We start from the raw sequence: 14,891 nt of genomic DNA, 5'->3' as shown, positions 1-14,891 counted from the left end.
ACGACTCTATTACAGAAGCATATATGATATCCATTATCTTTAAGATTTCAATACACTTATTCTGGCCTACACTCAGATTGTTACCGATACCACAGCATTTCAGTCGCTTTAAGATTCATCGAAAATAACTTCTAAATTTTTTACACTGAGCCATGTGGAACAAAGTCCTCTCTGTACGAGGAATAGAAAGGGAGCATGTCAATCCCTAACATATAAAAATCTCATTGCGTATTCATTGCGAGAAGAGACTCAATCCCGATGGAACGTTTCTGTTAAATGTAACAATTCTGGAATAACAGACAGACGGAAAGTAATTCAGAGCGATGGGCTAGAACAAAAGGCCCTTGTGTTAGCAGAGAGCTCTTTATTAATGTTCCTCTTTGTTTTTCAGCAGGCTGAATGGCACAGGAGCTCCTGCTTTCTATTACTGAGCTACTGTACATATGATGCTTCATTAGGTTAAATGTCAAGAATTGTGTGCGTGTTGGTTCTTATATCCTTGTGGGGACCGAAAATCCCCCAAACGTCACATAAGGGTGGTAAAACAAGTAAAATTCTCCCTCATGGGAACATTTCCCACATCCCAATAATGACAAAGGCTATTTTAAACTTAGGGGTTGGGTTTATGGTTAGGAGTTAGGTGTAGGGTTTGGGTTAAAGGGATTTTGGAAATCTACTTCCCCAGAGTCAGATGAACTCGTGGATACCATTTTTATGTCTCTGCGTGCAGTTTGAAGGAAGTTGCTAGCGCAATTGCTAACTAGTGTAAGCGCAATGACTGGAAGTCATTATGCTAACGCTAGTTAGTACTGGCTGGCAAAACTAACTTCCTTCATACTGGACACAGAGACATAAAAATTGTATCCACGAGTTCATCTGACTCTGGGAAAGTAGATCAAAAGGGTCTAATTGCCAAAACCCCAAAGTATGCTTCAGGTTAAGGTAAAGGAAAAAATGATTTTGAGTAGAAACCAATTTTAGGTCCCCACAAGTATAGAAGAACAAAACATGTGTTTGTAGCGCTCCAGTAACTGTCAGGATTTGTACATTACACAGCCAACATGTACTAATCCCTCTTCAATTAACTCAGCAAGGACTTCATTGCAAATATGTATATATCTTTCTCCTCCTGAGTCACTTTTCTGTTCATATGCTAGGAAAGGAAGAGATGGTGCGGTCAATTATCCGAGCCAACTCTCAATCCTTCATTATGAAACTAATTTCACACAGATATATCATATCAGTGCATCTAAAGTTAATTAGCAAAGATGCCAAAGTAACTTTCAACAAGTGTGTAACAGAAGACTGAAAACAACCACCCCTTTGGATTAATAAACATTGTAAGACTCCAACCATCTGCCTCCTGTGTCTGCATTTGGGTCTCGCCTTGTGCCTTGATACCACCTTTGGTAGTACTACAGTATAGATCAAACCAGTCAAGGCAGAATTACACATTTCTTTCAGTGTTTTTTCTGTAGTTCGGTCTCCCTTTCACTCTCTGCAGTAACCTGTAGAGTGCTCTTTGATAAGATCCTTTGATAAGAAATATGGATCCCTAAAAGGTTTCTCCCACCCAGTGCAGTGCCAATTGGGATTTTCTCCATATCTCCACACAGTCTAGTCTGGTCTCCTAGGTAACACCAGTTCTAATGGGGCGATTCCATGCCAACTGGAGCGAAAAATATTTTTGGTATCTCAGATTGTTGTTTTAGCAATTTACACATAGAAACTTAATTGGGTGTTAGACATGTTAGACATGCTTTTTACATTTGCATTTAAGCAGCCATTTTAGGTATTTTTTATACCTACAGTATACATGCCTCCTATAAGACCCTATGATCTGTGAACCGTGCATTATACAGACAACATCTTGGTATCAATATACTCCTTTTAATGTTCTCTCAAATATGTATTATGTCTAGATTCTGAAAAAAACATTGACATTCATTTATTCAATAAAAAATATCATAAAATGACCCTTTTTGATATTTCTTACTTAAAGAAATTATATTTGGAACAATATACCCTTCAAACATCACATTTCCTGGGGGAGCTCTGGTACTTTTATTGATATAACCCATTTTATACATAGATTTACATAATAGGTAATTAACCAAATCACAAGCCTCCTTTAGGGTTGCACATTCAACAAATCACCAGCAGAGAGACTTCACTTTGAATATATTGACCATTCACTGTGTTGGTAGTGCTAATAAAATGTTTTATAACTTCAGAATTAGCACAGAGCCCATTCTGGAAATGGGATGTACATGTAGAGTACGTTGTTCCAAACAATAAGTCTTAAAATGAACTAAATCAAAAGGTTGTATTTCAGGGGGTAACATTAACTTGCTTGACCATGCTGAAGGTCAAGTAACTTTGTTAAAAGCTAATTGCTTTGTGGACTTCACTGAACACAAGTTGCCCTCTGGCTTTGTGATGAAACAAAAGGGGTGGTTGAATTTATTCTGCCACTGTCATCTTATTGTATGGGCCTTAGTTCATATGCCTTGCCACCATGATATAGGCCTAAAAGGTTACAGAGCAAACAACGCAATTTTCACAACACATAGGTTGTAATATGGCTTTTTCTCTGGCTTGGCTTCCCCAGAGATTTTACCCACACATCGCTACTGGAGGCGAGACATTTCCTAGTGGCATGGCAGACCATCCGTTCCCACAGGAAATACTCTTCTACCTCCTCCATAGTAGACAAGCCATCACTCTGATTGGTTGCTGGTTCATGGTCAATGACATTCACCACTGTCATAACTCTCCTGTGAAGATCTGAAGGATCAGGTTGCAGTGGGTCCGCTCTACAGTGCCCTCCCTCTCTCTCCCGCTTTATGGCGGTCGTAAAATACACTGCCTCTGGGCTCAGTAGTAATGAAGATTGGAATGTAACTGTGGAACACAGAGAGACACTTGGACATCAAAAAGGTTGAATAATTGAACAGTATTTCTGTATTCCAAGCAGTTGGAGTAGTCAGTGGACACTTAAGGGACAATCATGTTGAGTTTGTTTCATTTGGTGACCTCATGAAGGACAGGAGACACACATTACTGTTCCGTTCTTTGTATACACTTCTCAATTATGGGGATTGCATCTGAATGTTGTATAAAATAAATGATTGAGTATAGGAACACTTTTGAAAAGATGAAATGTGATGTTAGCCTTCTAAATGAGAGTTTGGGTTTTCATATAAAGTTATAACTAGTCAGTGACCACAGACATTTACATCGGTGTCATGGAACGCCCCCTTTTCTACTCCAGAATAAAAGGAAGTGTGACAAAATGTACATTTAGTTAAGTTAACGCCGGGACCGGGTCCCCATGTTGAAATGGCTACTACTCTCTGGAGAGCAAAACATTATAAATATTTGTACCTTTATTTAACTAGGCAAGTCAGTCAAGAACAAATTCTTACCTTCAATGACAGCCTACCGGGGAACAATGGGTTAACTGCCTTGTTCAGGGGCAGAATGACAGATTTTTACCTTGTCACCTCGGGGATTCGATCCAGCAACCTTTCGGTTACTGACCCAACGCTCTAACCACTGTGCTGGGTGACGCTGGTGTGTGAAGTGATTCTACCTTGCTCTAGAGACCAGAAATGGTTGGCAACTCTACCAAAGGACATGACCAGAAAAAGTGGAGATCATCCCCACGCTGAAATGGTGAAATAATCTACAAACTAAAGATATTTACAAGTGTAAATATGTAAACATATGTAAATTGCTATTTATTTTCAAATACGTGGCTGTTCATGTTAAAAGTATTAGCATTGTGTAGCTATCAACTGTATTACAGTGGGCCCACTGAGTTACCCCGCTCTTGAGCTGTCCCCACCCCTTTCCTTTTTCTACCAAGCCGTCATATCGATTTCGTCCACGAGGGACTTGAATTTGTGTCATGTTAGTAACCAATGTATAACCTATTGTGTGTGTGTTTATGTAATTCTGCGATTGATTAGTTAGCTTGTAAATAAATAATTAAGCCAATTTGTATATCGCTGATTCATGATTTGATGCTAAGGTTATTGCAGATAAAGGGTTTGCGACATTCAGGAATGATGAGGTAATAATACATTTTTTAAATTATTTTGCCCCTTTTTCATCCCAATTTCGTGGTATCCAATTGGGTAGTAGTTACAGTCTTGTCTCATCGCTGCAACTCCCGTACGGACTCGGGAACGGTGAAGGTCGAGAGCCATGCGTCCTCCGAAACTCAACCCAACCAAGCCACACTGCTTCTTGACACAATGCACATCCAACCCGGAAGCCAGCCGCACCAATGTGTCGGAGGAAACACTGTACACCTGGCAACCTGGTCAGCGTGTACTGCACCCAGGCCCGCCACAGGAGTCGCTAGTGCACGATGAGACAAGGATATCCCTGCCGGGCCAAACCATCCCTAACCCGGACGACGCTGGGCCAATTGTGTGCCGCCCCATGGGCCTCCCGGTCGCGGCCGGCTGCGACAGACCACTGCCCCGGTAATAATACATTAATAGAAGACTGTAATCGATAAGATAAAATATCTGAAGAGTTCTATTCGGGAAATTTAGACTCAAACATTTTCCCAAGGTGCCCCAACTTCCTAGTTAATTACTATTCAGTGATTTGTTTAATTACGGAATAATTACACAGAGAATTGGTTTGATAATTGAACAGTCTTCACTTTTAATGATAGTCAACGCTACAACACCACCTTTCACCTCCATCCATACCCAGATAATGCTCTGATAGAGTTTGTATAGGCTTACACACTGATGGAGTGCAATGGTATCTTATCCTAACCCCTAACACTCCATCATAGTACAGAGGCAGGATTCAGCCTGAATACCCAATGTAAAACATAATCTCTGTTTGTATTCTACATTCATTCCTGTAGAGTTACTGTCTAGAACTAAACTGCATTTTGGACTTCAGCACCTTCGCAATTGATAATCTCATATTTTGGGTTTCAGCAACAACAAAAAAATCACATGAAAGTGTTATACATAATAATTCAGTTATCTATCATGAGCCAAATGTACGTCTCAGGGAAAAAATGAAAATGTATAACGACAGCGAGACAGAATAGTGAAAGTGCAGCAGTTTGGAGAGCTACATCCGTGTAGATTGATTTCCTTCTATGGTTTAACATTTCAGGCACCAGTCGATTATATTGACTTCTCCGGCAATAATGGAACATAGTGTCCTCAGAAAAACTCAAGATGCCGTACCAGACTGTCTAGTTGCAATTATGAATTATGCAATGTGACTATGTAGATGGCCAGACATTCATTGTTTATGATGCGTTAAAATCCAGCACATTACCAAAGAGGTAAAAGGAACAAGTCGTATAAAAGCACAAGGCATTGAGAAACACCTTTTCCAAGAGCTTTTACATTCAACGGACAAGGAAACATGGATAAATAGCTTGAGTCATAGTTAGGGCAACAATCTTATTTTGTATGTGGGGAAAAGACCCAGGAATAATTGCTGTGGTGTTTGCATTAGGACAGAGTTGGGAGTGACCTTACAGATAGAGGGGTTAGAGGTCACTCACCTGTGGTGTCATCCCATGACAGAGGTACAGGATGGGGATGTTGTCCGAGTCAGGCCCCTGGTCTAGACACAGGTCATTCCTCAGCATGTTCTTTACCTGGAAGAGACAGACAGAGAGGAGGAAAATAATGCAATAACCAGGAAAGAGGGACTGAGACGGATTAAGACCGCAGAAGCTCGTTAATGGACAATCTGTTTTCTGAAAAGCCGTTAAGCTCGGCCTTCTTCCATCTGGCAAACGCCAATGAAATAATTAGTCCTTTAACAATAGAATGATACAGCACAAAACTGGTTTGTGTGACGAACAGTTTGACAAATGGAAGCACTAGGCTAATTACTGTTAGCCTCGAAAGACAAAACACAATAGTGTAAACAATTGGCTTCCATTATCCTCACATCAACAAGGGAAGAAATACGTTTTTCCACTAAATAATTGCGACAAAAATAGTCCTGCAGCATCTGTTTGACCACAAATTGAGAGTCAGGAGAAATGTGCAGTTTGGAGCAGGGTTTAGAGCTACAGCTACAAAAAGAAATAACAAATTCACTTCTCTACTACGCCTTATTTATTTTTCTATATTCTGTCATTTTTCAATAAATGACTGTGGAATAATGTCCTTGTTATGTTAATGTCATTCTCAACAGTGCACTTCAGATTATCATGTTCATTTTTCAGAAAACAATCATGTGAGATTTAGTGGTCACCTCCTTGTCAAATATGTATTCGTATGCGTTTCACCAAGTTGTTTTGATAGCTGCCAACATAATCACATGCACAGCTTGACTCCCACACATGCTCAGTAGTGTCATGGTTTGGCATCAAACAATTCAAACACAGTTGTGATGTGAAGTGCTCATCAAACAACCAAGCAAAGCGTTAAGAGGGGCGGGCAGCTTATTCTTGGACAATGTCATTACTCATACTTCAATAAAACGGACCTATTTTTTTTTATTTCAGGCATCTTCAAACTTTCTTTGCTTCAATGGAGGTATTGTCCACAAGCTGTGGCTTGAAATGGACTCCTAGGATAGTAATGTTTTATGTTCTCGCTAAGATATTGCAAAAGACTGTATCAGCATTTACAGTACGCACGCCTCACACTACATGCACACTATAGCATCACGTTTTATGACTGACATTGCCAATATACCGATGATAAACTAGTCCTCACGTGACATTTTTTCTAAATGACAAAATGCCTCAAGATTTCGCAAGTGGAAAAGGGACTTTAACACATGAAAATGGCATAACATACTCACCACTCCATAAGCAACAGTGTCACTGTAGGTTCTCATCTCAGAGTAGATGTTGGCCAAGAACCACCTGAAAGATTTACACTGCAGTCTGTTCCTCAAAGCCTTCCTCTCCGTGAGGTCCCCTATGTCAATCCCTGAGTCCTAGAAAGAGACACATGGATACCCACATGACAACTTATTATTATTTTTTTAAATTTTTTTACATAGAACATTTATGGAATACACATTTAGACTGAAATGACTCGGGCCTGGAGTTTTCCTGGCCAGGTCGCAATTTTCAGGAATAACTCAGGAGGCTATGGTCTTTACCTGTGGAGGAATGTTCCAGGCCATGTAAACGTGGTTCTTGTATTCGTCCATCCACACCTCGGCCACCCTCAGCGCATTCCGCCGCACATGAGCAGTCAGATCTTGAGTGTAGGGCTTGTGAGCACGCTCGATATGGGCTATCCGAGAACAAGGTAGGACCTCCACACTGCCCCCACACTGCCATACCTGAAGTTACACACAAAAATGGTCCAAATAAAATATATATTTTTAAATAGGTAGGAAGCTGAGTTCTAGCCCTGGAAGTGTTCAGAGCTCAGTAGTACACATAGGGTTAGATACAAGGAGGTATCCAGATTTCCATCCTTTTTATGCAAGTACATGTCGGGTAACAATTATGTTACGACAGGCCTGATGGAAACAGCGAATTTGTCGGTAAACTTTTTGTGTCATTAAAATGTATTATGTAAATGCCTTTATGCGCAAATATTGATATAATAACCATATCAAAGTAAACTTGGAGTCACGCGATGATATGTTGTGGTCCTCCCACTACGACTCGGGAATGAATGCAGTTTATTAAGCTACAGATTAAATAAGTTATGATAAACTTCACAGGGTGAGAAAATGCGCATATTGTTTTCATGCAGACTATAGAATATTCGCTTGGAAATTTGTCACCAAATGGATGGAAACCTAGCTAGTGTCAGTAAATGACCTGTGACATATTGACTGTCTGCCACGTCTCACTCAAATCATCAGACAACTGTGGTGCTACCACACTCATAGTATGAACGCTTTTAAGTGCACAACCGTCTCCAAATGGCTTTTACAAATCACCATATTTTGTAAAGCGACTTACTATACAGCGTTATGAGGAGCTTTTATTTAGCATACAATGTACAGCGAGGGACAAAAGTATTTGATCCCCTGCTGATTTTGTATGTTTGCCCACTGACAAAGAAATGATCAGTCTATAATTGTAATGGTTGGTTTATTTGAACAGTGAGACAGAATAACAACAAAAGAATCAGAAAAACACATGTCAAAAATGTTATAAATTTATTTGCATTTTAAATGAGGGCAATAAGTATTTGACCACTGCAGAACATGACTTAGTACTTGGTGGCAAAACCCTTGTTGGCAATCACATAGGTCAGACATTTCTTGGAGGTGGACACCAGGTTTGCACACATCTCAGGAGGGATTTTGTCCCACTCCTCTTTGCAGATCTTCTCCAAGTCAATAAGGTTGAGGCTGACGTTTGGCAACTCGAACCTTCAGCTCCCTCCACAGATTTTCTATGGGATTAAGGTCTGGAGACTGGCTAGGCCACTCCAGGACCTTAATGTGCTTCTTCTTGAGCCACTCCTTTGTTGCCTTGGCCGTGTGTTTGGGGTCATTGTCATGCTGGAATACCCATCCATGACCCATTTTCAATGCCCTGGCTGAGGGAAGGAGGTTCTCACCCAAGATTTGACGGTACGTGGCCCCGTCCATTTGATGCGGTGAAGTTGTCCTGTCCCCTTAGCAGAAAAACACCCCCAAAGCATAATGTTTCCACCTCCATGTTTGACGGTGGGGATGGTGTTCTTGGGGTCATAGGCAGCATTCCTCCTCCTCCAAACACGGCGAGTTGAGTTGATGCCAAAGAGCTCCATTTTGGTTTCATCTGACCACAACACTTTCACCCAGTTGTCCTCTGAATCAGATGTTCATTGGCAAACTTCAGACGGGCATGTATAGGTGCTTTCTTGAGCAGGGGGACCTTGCAGGCGCTGCAGGATTTCAGTCCTTCACGGCTTAGTGTGTTACCAATTGTTTTCTTGGTGACTATGGTCCCAGCTGCCTTGAGATCATTGACAAGATCCTCCCATGTAGTTCTGGGCTGATTCCTCACAGTTCTCATGATTATTGCAACTCCACAAGGTGAGATCTTGCATGGAGCCCCAGGCCGAGGGAGATTGACAGTTCTTTTGTGTTTCTTCCATTTTCAAATAATCGCACCAACTGTTGTCACCTTCTCACCAAGCTGCTTGGCGATGGTCTTGTAGCCCATTCCAGCCTTGTGTAGGTCTACAATCTTGTTCCTGACATCCTTGGAGAGCTCTTTGGTCTTGGCCACGGTGGAGGGTTTGGAATCTGATTGATTGATTGCTTCTGTGGACAGGTGAGATTAGCTGAGATTAGGAGCACTCCCGTTAAGAGTGTGCACCTGGGAGCCAGAAATCTTTCTGATTGAGAGGGGGTCAAATACTTATTTCCCTCATTGACATGCGTTTTTCTGGATTTTTTTGTTGTTGTTATTCTGGCTCGCACTATTCAAATAAACCTACCATTAAAATTATAGACTGATCATTTTTGTGTCAGTGGGCAAAAGTACAAAATCAGCAGGGGATCAAATACTTTCCCCCTCACTGTATACTGTGTAATATCAGCCTTCGTGTGTTTGTATGTTTATTTCGTCCACCCACTGTACTCTTGCTGAGTAGAGCCCTCAAGAACTCTCCCTTTTCTTCTCTCAGAGAAATCCTTCTTATGAGGATTATAAATGGGGCACATGCCTACAATTTTGGACTGGAGACAACTATCTGCAGACAACATTACACCTGGCTGTAGAAGGTATGACGAATAGTGGCTGAGACTAGAAATATATCAGTTATGAGTTCTGACTGGTTTTTCCCTGACGTTCATTGTCAAACTAAACACACAATCTGGTCAGGAGCTCAAAGGAAAAATGTGCTAATTGAGATGTTGAGTGGGGCCTAACTAACAAATGCATTGTAAATTGTGAAGTCTGCCTGCTGAGATAAAATGCTAAAATAATCAAATGGCAGTAAATAAAACACAAACATAATGAAGATAGATCTATAAATAAAGTATTTCTTAAAGCACAGCATGTGGTTATTGGGTACCAGGGAGGAAGAATCTGTAGAAAAACAGAAAAATCCCATCCCTTGTTTTGGCGGGCCTAAATACAGCTATTCATTAAGGTGGATGTAATGCCCAGTGGACAGATGTGCAGTTCCTGATTCTGTCAAGAAAATGCCTCATTTACATAATAACTGGCAACGGACGATCCATGACTGGATGTCTGTTATCTGCAACATTAGAGGTGATTATGTAAGCACTCGCGCACATAGATTCTGTTAAGAGAGCGCAGATAAGCCATTCCATAGAGGATTTCAAGTTAGCCATACACTCAACTCAACAATAAAATCGGTCGGTCCCTGAACTTTTGCCTTACTGTATTGAAAAGTCACTCCAGCATACTTGTGATCTTTATGCTCCTCCGATTCAATGGATTTCTATACCACAATTTCAGTCAATAGGATTATATAGAGAGTCCTCAAACTTTTGCCATATTTCCACACAATAAGTATTTCCCATTCAGCCAGGTCCCTAATGCAATATAGTTGCTAGAGAGCACATTTCACCCTCCGGCAGGATGAAGTTAGCCAATCAGAAAAGCTACTGTATGATACAGTATATGGAGTGACAGCTTGACAACAGCTGATATGACCCATTATCATTATATTAACACCCAGTCTTGAAGGGATTTTTGACACCTACCAAAGAGAAGGCTGTTCCCTTCCCTCTTGATGCCACAGGACCACAAAGCTGCAAGGGAAAGGAGGCACAAATACCAGCACAAGACGCACTGTGTGGGTCTCACTAATGTGGAGTGTGCATGTACAGTGAGGAGAACAAGTATTTGATACACTGCCGAATTTGCAGGTTTTCCTACTTACAAAGCATGTAGAGGTCTGTCATTTTTATCATAGGTACACTTCAACTGTGAGAGACGGAATCTAAAACAATCCAGAAAATCACATTGTATGATTTTTAAGTAATTCATTTGCATGACATAAGTATTTGATCACCTACCAACCAGTAAGAATTCCGGCTCTCACAGACCTGTTAGTTTTTCTTTAAGAAGCCCTCCTGTTCTCCACTCATTACCTGTATTAACTGCACCTGTTTGAACTCGTTACCTGTATAAAAAGACACATGTCCACACTCTCAATCAAACAGACTCCAACCTCTCCACAATGGCCAAGACCATCAATGAGGCATCAATGATCATGAGGAAGGTGAGGGATCAGCCCAGAACTACACGGCAGGACCTGGTCAATGACCTGAAGAGAGCTGGGACCACAGTCTCAAAGAAAACCATTAGTAACACACTACGCCGTCATGGATTAAAATCCTGCAGCGTACGCAAGGTCCCCCTGCTCAAGCCAGCGCATGTCCGGGCCCATCTGAAGTTTGCCAATGACCATCTGGATGATCCAGAGGAGGAATAGGAGAAGGTCATGTGGTCTGATGAGACAAAAATAAAGCTTTTTGGTCTAAACTCCACTCGCCGTGTTTGGAGTAAGAAGAAGGATGAGTTCAACCCCAAGAACACCATCCCAACTGTGAAGCATGGAGGTGGAAACATCATTCTTTGGGTATGCTTTTCTGCAAAGGGGACAGGACGACTGCACCATATTGAGGGGAGGATGGATGGGGCCATGTATCACGAGATCTTGGCCAACAACCTCCTTCCCTCAGTAAGAGCATTGAAGATGGGTCGTGGCTGGGTCTTCCAGCATGACAACGATCCGAAACACTCAGCCAGGGAAACTAAGGAGTGGCTCCGTAAAAAGCATCTCAAGGTCTTGGAGTGGCCTAGCCAGTCTCCAGACCTGAACCCAATAGAAAATCTTTGGAGGGAGCTGAAAGTCCGTATTGCCCAGCGACAGCCCCGAAACCTGAAGGATCTGTAGAAGGTCTGTATGGAGGAGTGGGCCAAAATCCCTGCTGCAGTGTGTGCAAACCTGGTCAAGAACAACAGGAAACGTATGACCTCTGTAATTGCAAACAAAGGTTTCTGTACCAAATATTAAGTTCTGCTTTTCTGATGTATCAAATACTTATGTCAGGCAATAAAATGCAAATGAATTACTTAAAAATCATACAATGTGATTTTCTGGATTTTCGTTTTAGATTCAGTCTCTCACAGTTGAAGTGTACCTATGATAAAAATTACAGACCTCTACATGCTTTGTAAGTAGGAAAACCTGCTAAATCGGCAGTGTATCAAATACTTGTTCTCCCCACTGTATGTCACAGTCATTTCTAAGGGTTCGTTTGATGTACTTTTAGCTCTTTGGAAGTGTGCAAGTCGCTGAGCTGGTTGAGTTTCAGCTCGCTATGTGGCGGGGAGGGGCTGAGCTGAGCTGACTGGCTGTATCGTCCAGCAACAGACAGCAGTGCAGCAGGGACTCACATGCAGCAGATTGTTACACACACTAATGAGTCCAAGAGTCCTCAATATAGGCCAAATCCTAAATTGATATTCCGGGTTTGTACGTAACTCAGGTTGTGTAAATTATTGTTACAGGTTTTGGTTTTTCCATTTATATTTCGAGGTTGGACCTCAGGACTTTAGGTGCACCGATTGGCATCACCTCATTAGTATGTGTTACACCTGTGCGGGCTTGTCATCTCGTTAGTCAGAGGGCATTTCACCTGTGCTGGCACAGGGGATATTTAAGAGCAGGTGGCACATGGCTCCAGTTGGCTGAGCGATGTAGAGGGTTAACACCTTTAATTGGCTCGCTCTATTTAGATTTTTAAAAAAAACTTTTTGGTTTGCTTCCTGTTTTTAAGTTTTGGTTGCTGTTATTGACTCTTAGCATAGATGTCAATGGGGGACCGATCTCAAGTTAGGATTTGGCATATTACTGAGCGGATTATAATTATTTTGCACTCCACTCACCCTGATGCCAAGCTCCACATTTTCTCCACCATAGACCTCCATTCCCTCATCCAATAGGCCAATCTCCTCAAAGTACTTCCTGTCCACCACAAAACAGCCAATAAGAGCTGGGCTCCTGGTACAAAGAAATCAAAAGAGAGAAACAGTCAATTATGCAGTGGTTCTATGAACTACTTCCTAGTACTTTCTAGCGTATTTGTAACACCTCTGAGCTCAGCTGGAGATTTTCCACATTTGATTTCTTGATATGTTTTCAATAATAAACCTGTTTATTTTTTGTTGTTGTCAAGAATGAGGATTACCCACATGTTACTAAGTAACAGCTGTCTAAATCAACCAGGAGAAAGAAAACAAGAGCTTTGATCTACATCAAACTGATGCAACAGGTTTACACACATTGTTCTTACTGGTTCTGTTATTAAGATGAGAAAAAAGAAGGAACCCGCACACTGCTCGATAGTATCAATGCTCTTTAATAAGCTTTACGTATGGGCCTCACGGCCTTCGTCAGAGCTTTTCTGTTATTAAAATGAAATAAGCCAGACAACATTGTGAGGGTTTCTCAATGCAACACAGTGCCTGTGAAATAGCACAAGACAACTTGATTCCTAAGTCTTTGCTGACAGTGACCTGATAGGGGCGGTGTGGTTGTACTGGGTCCACCAGACTTTGGGCGGGTTTAGGTAGCGACACCACAGCTCCCAGTCGAAGCCCTGAGCAGACAGCGGATACTCCTCGATCTCAAACGTGTCATACTTGATGTTGTCAAACGACGGCGAGACGATGCGCGTTCTGTCTTCCTTGATCCTGAGAAGAATTGGCTCGGCCCTGCAGGGAAGACAAGGCATAGTGGGACATTGTGTTGCTGTGAGATACATTTGGTGTCTTTTTCAATGAAAACAATATGAGGGTGAACACAAGCATTTCCTTAACATCACAGGAGATATGGGGAAACAGCGGGAATGAGGGTCTTTCATCCTGGCCACTAATTGTTAATGGCTCATTACGGAATCTCGGCCTATGGCTATAGCTTCCAGTATCCCGGGCCACACACAGAATATTAAGCCGATTTGGAGTTTGAGACGTGTTGATTTGGTGAGGGAAACAAATGAGGTTGGATAAATATGGCCATGTATTGTATGTCAGATCACAATCCAGACATGAGTAAAAGCCACAGCTAAGGAAATACACTTATCATCACAACATTGAGTGCCTAGTGAAGGTTTGGGCTGCCTTCAATAAAAAATAAATGGATTCAATTAGATTTTTCCCCTTACAGATCTACACAACCTACTCCATATTTTCAAAGTGAAATAAAATTGTACAACACCCCACCTCCCATGTCCTGATTGCACATGTCTTTTGGCAGCCATTTCAGCTGTGAATAATTTATACTGAATAAAAATAAAACCCAACAAGCAACAATTAATGATTTTACTTAGTTACAGTTCATATATAAGGAAATCAGTCAATTGAAATAAATTCACTAGGCCCTAATCTATGGATTTCACATGCCTGGGCAGGGGCACAGCTAATCAGAAATAGTTTTTCTACACAAAAGCCTTTATTAAAGACAGAAATACTCCTCAGTTTCATCAGCTGTCCGGGTGGCTGGCTTCAGACAATCCGGCCGGTAAAGAAGCCGGAAGTGGAGGACCTGGGCTGGCATGGTTACACATGGTCTGTGTGTGAGGCTGGTTGGACGTACTGCCAAATTCTCTAAAATGACATTGGAGGCGGCATATGGTATAGAAAGGAACAATCAAGTTCTCTGAAAAACAGCTCTGGTGGATATTCCTGCAGTCAGCATGCCAACTGCACGCTCCCTCAAAACTTGAGACATCTGTGGCATTGTGTTGTCTTACAAACCTGCACATTTCAGTGGCCTTTCATTGTCCCCAGCACAAGGTGCACCTGTGTAATGATCATGTTTAATCAGCTCCTTGATATTCCACAACTGTCAGGTGGATGGATTGTCTTGGCAAAGGAGAAATGCTCACTAACAGGGATGTAAACATATTTGTGAAATAAATTTGAAAGAAATAAG

General features: G+C 41.6%; 1 protein-coding gene across 2 annotated transcripts in view; it reads right to left on the bottom strand.

The window, feature by feature from the left end:
- The window catches only part of LOC109889579 (polypeptide N-acetylgalactosaminyltransferase 18), a 106,107-nt gene that overhangs the window by 59,562 nt on the left and 31,654 nt on the right, over nt 1-14,891 (bottom strand). For both annotated transcript variants that reach the window (XM_020481119.2, XM_020481118.2), the window contains 5 exons: nt 13,475-13,672; nt 12,845-12,959; nt 7,120-7,305; nt 6,814-6,951; nt 5,555-5,650 (listed from right to left, as the gene is read on the bottom strand). In XM_020481119.2, coding sequence (XP_020336708.1) covers nt 5,555-5,650; nt 6,814-6,951; nt 7,120-7,305; nt 12,845-12,959; nt 13,475-13,672 — 733 coding nt within the window. The remainder of the gene's footprint in view (nt 1-5,554; nt 5,651-6,813; nt 6,952-7,119; nt 7,306-12,844; nt 12,960-13,474; nt 13,673-14,891) is intronic.

Source organism: Oncorhynchus kisutch, linkage group LG4, assembly GCF_002021735.2.
Source record: "Oncorhynchus kisutch isolate 150728-3 linkage group LG4, Okis_V2, whole genome shotgun sequence".
NCBI lineage: Eukaryota > Metazoa > Chordata > Actinopteri > Salmoniformes > Salmonidae > Oncorhynchus > Oncorhynchus kisutch.
The sequence above is the reverse complement of the archived record's forward strand: the minus strand, read 5'-3'. Positions and strand labels throughout refer to the sequence as shown.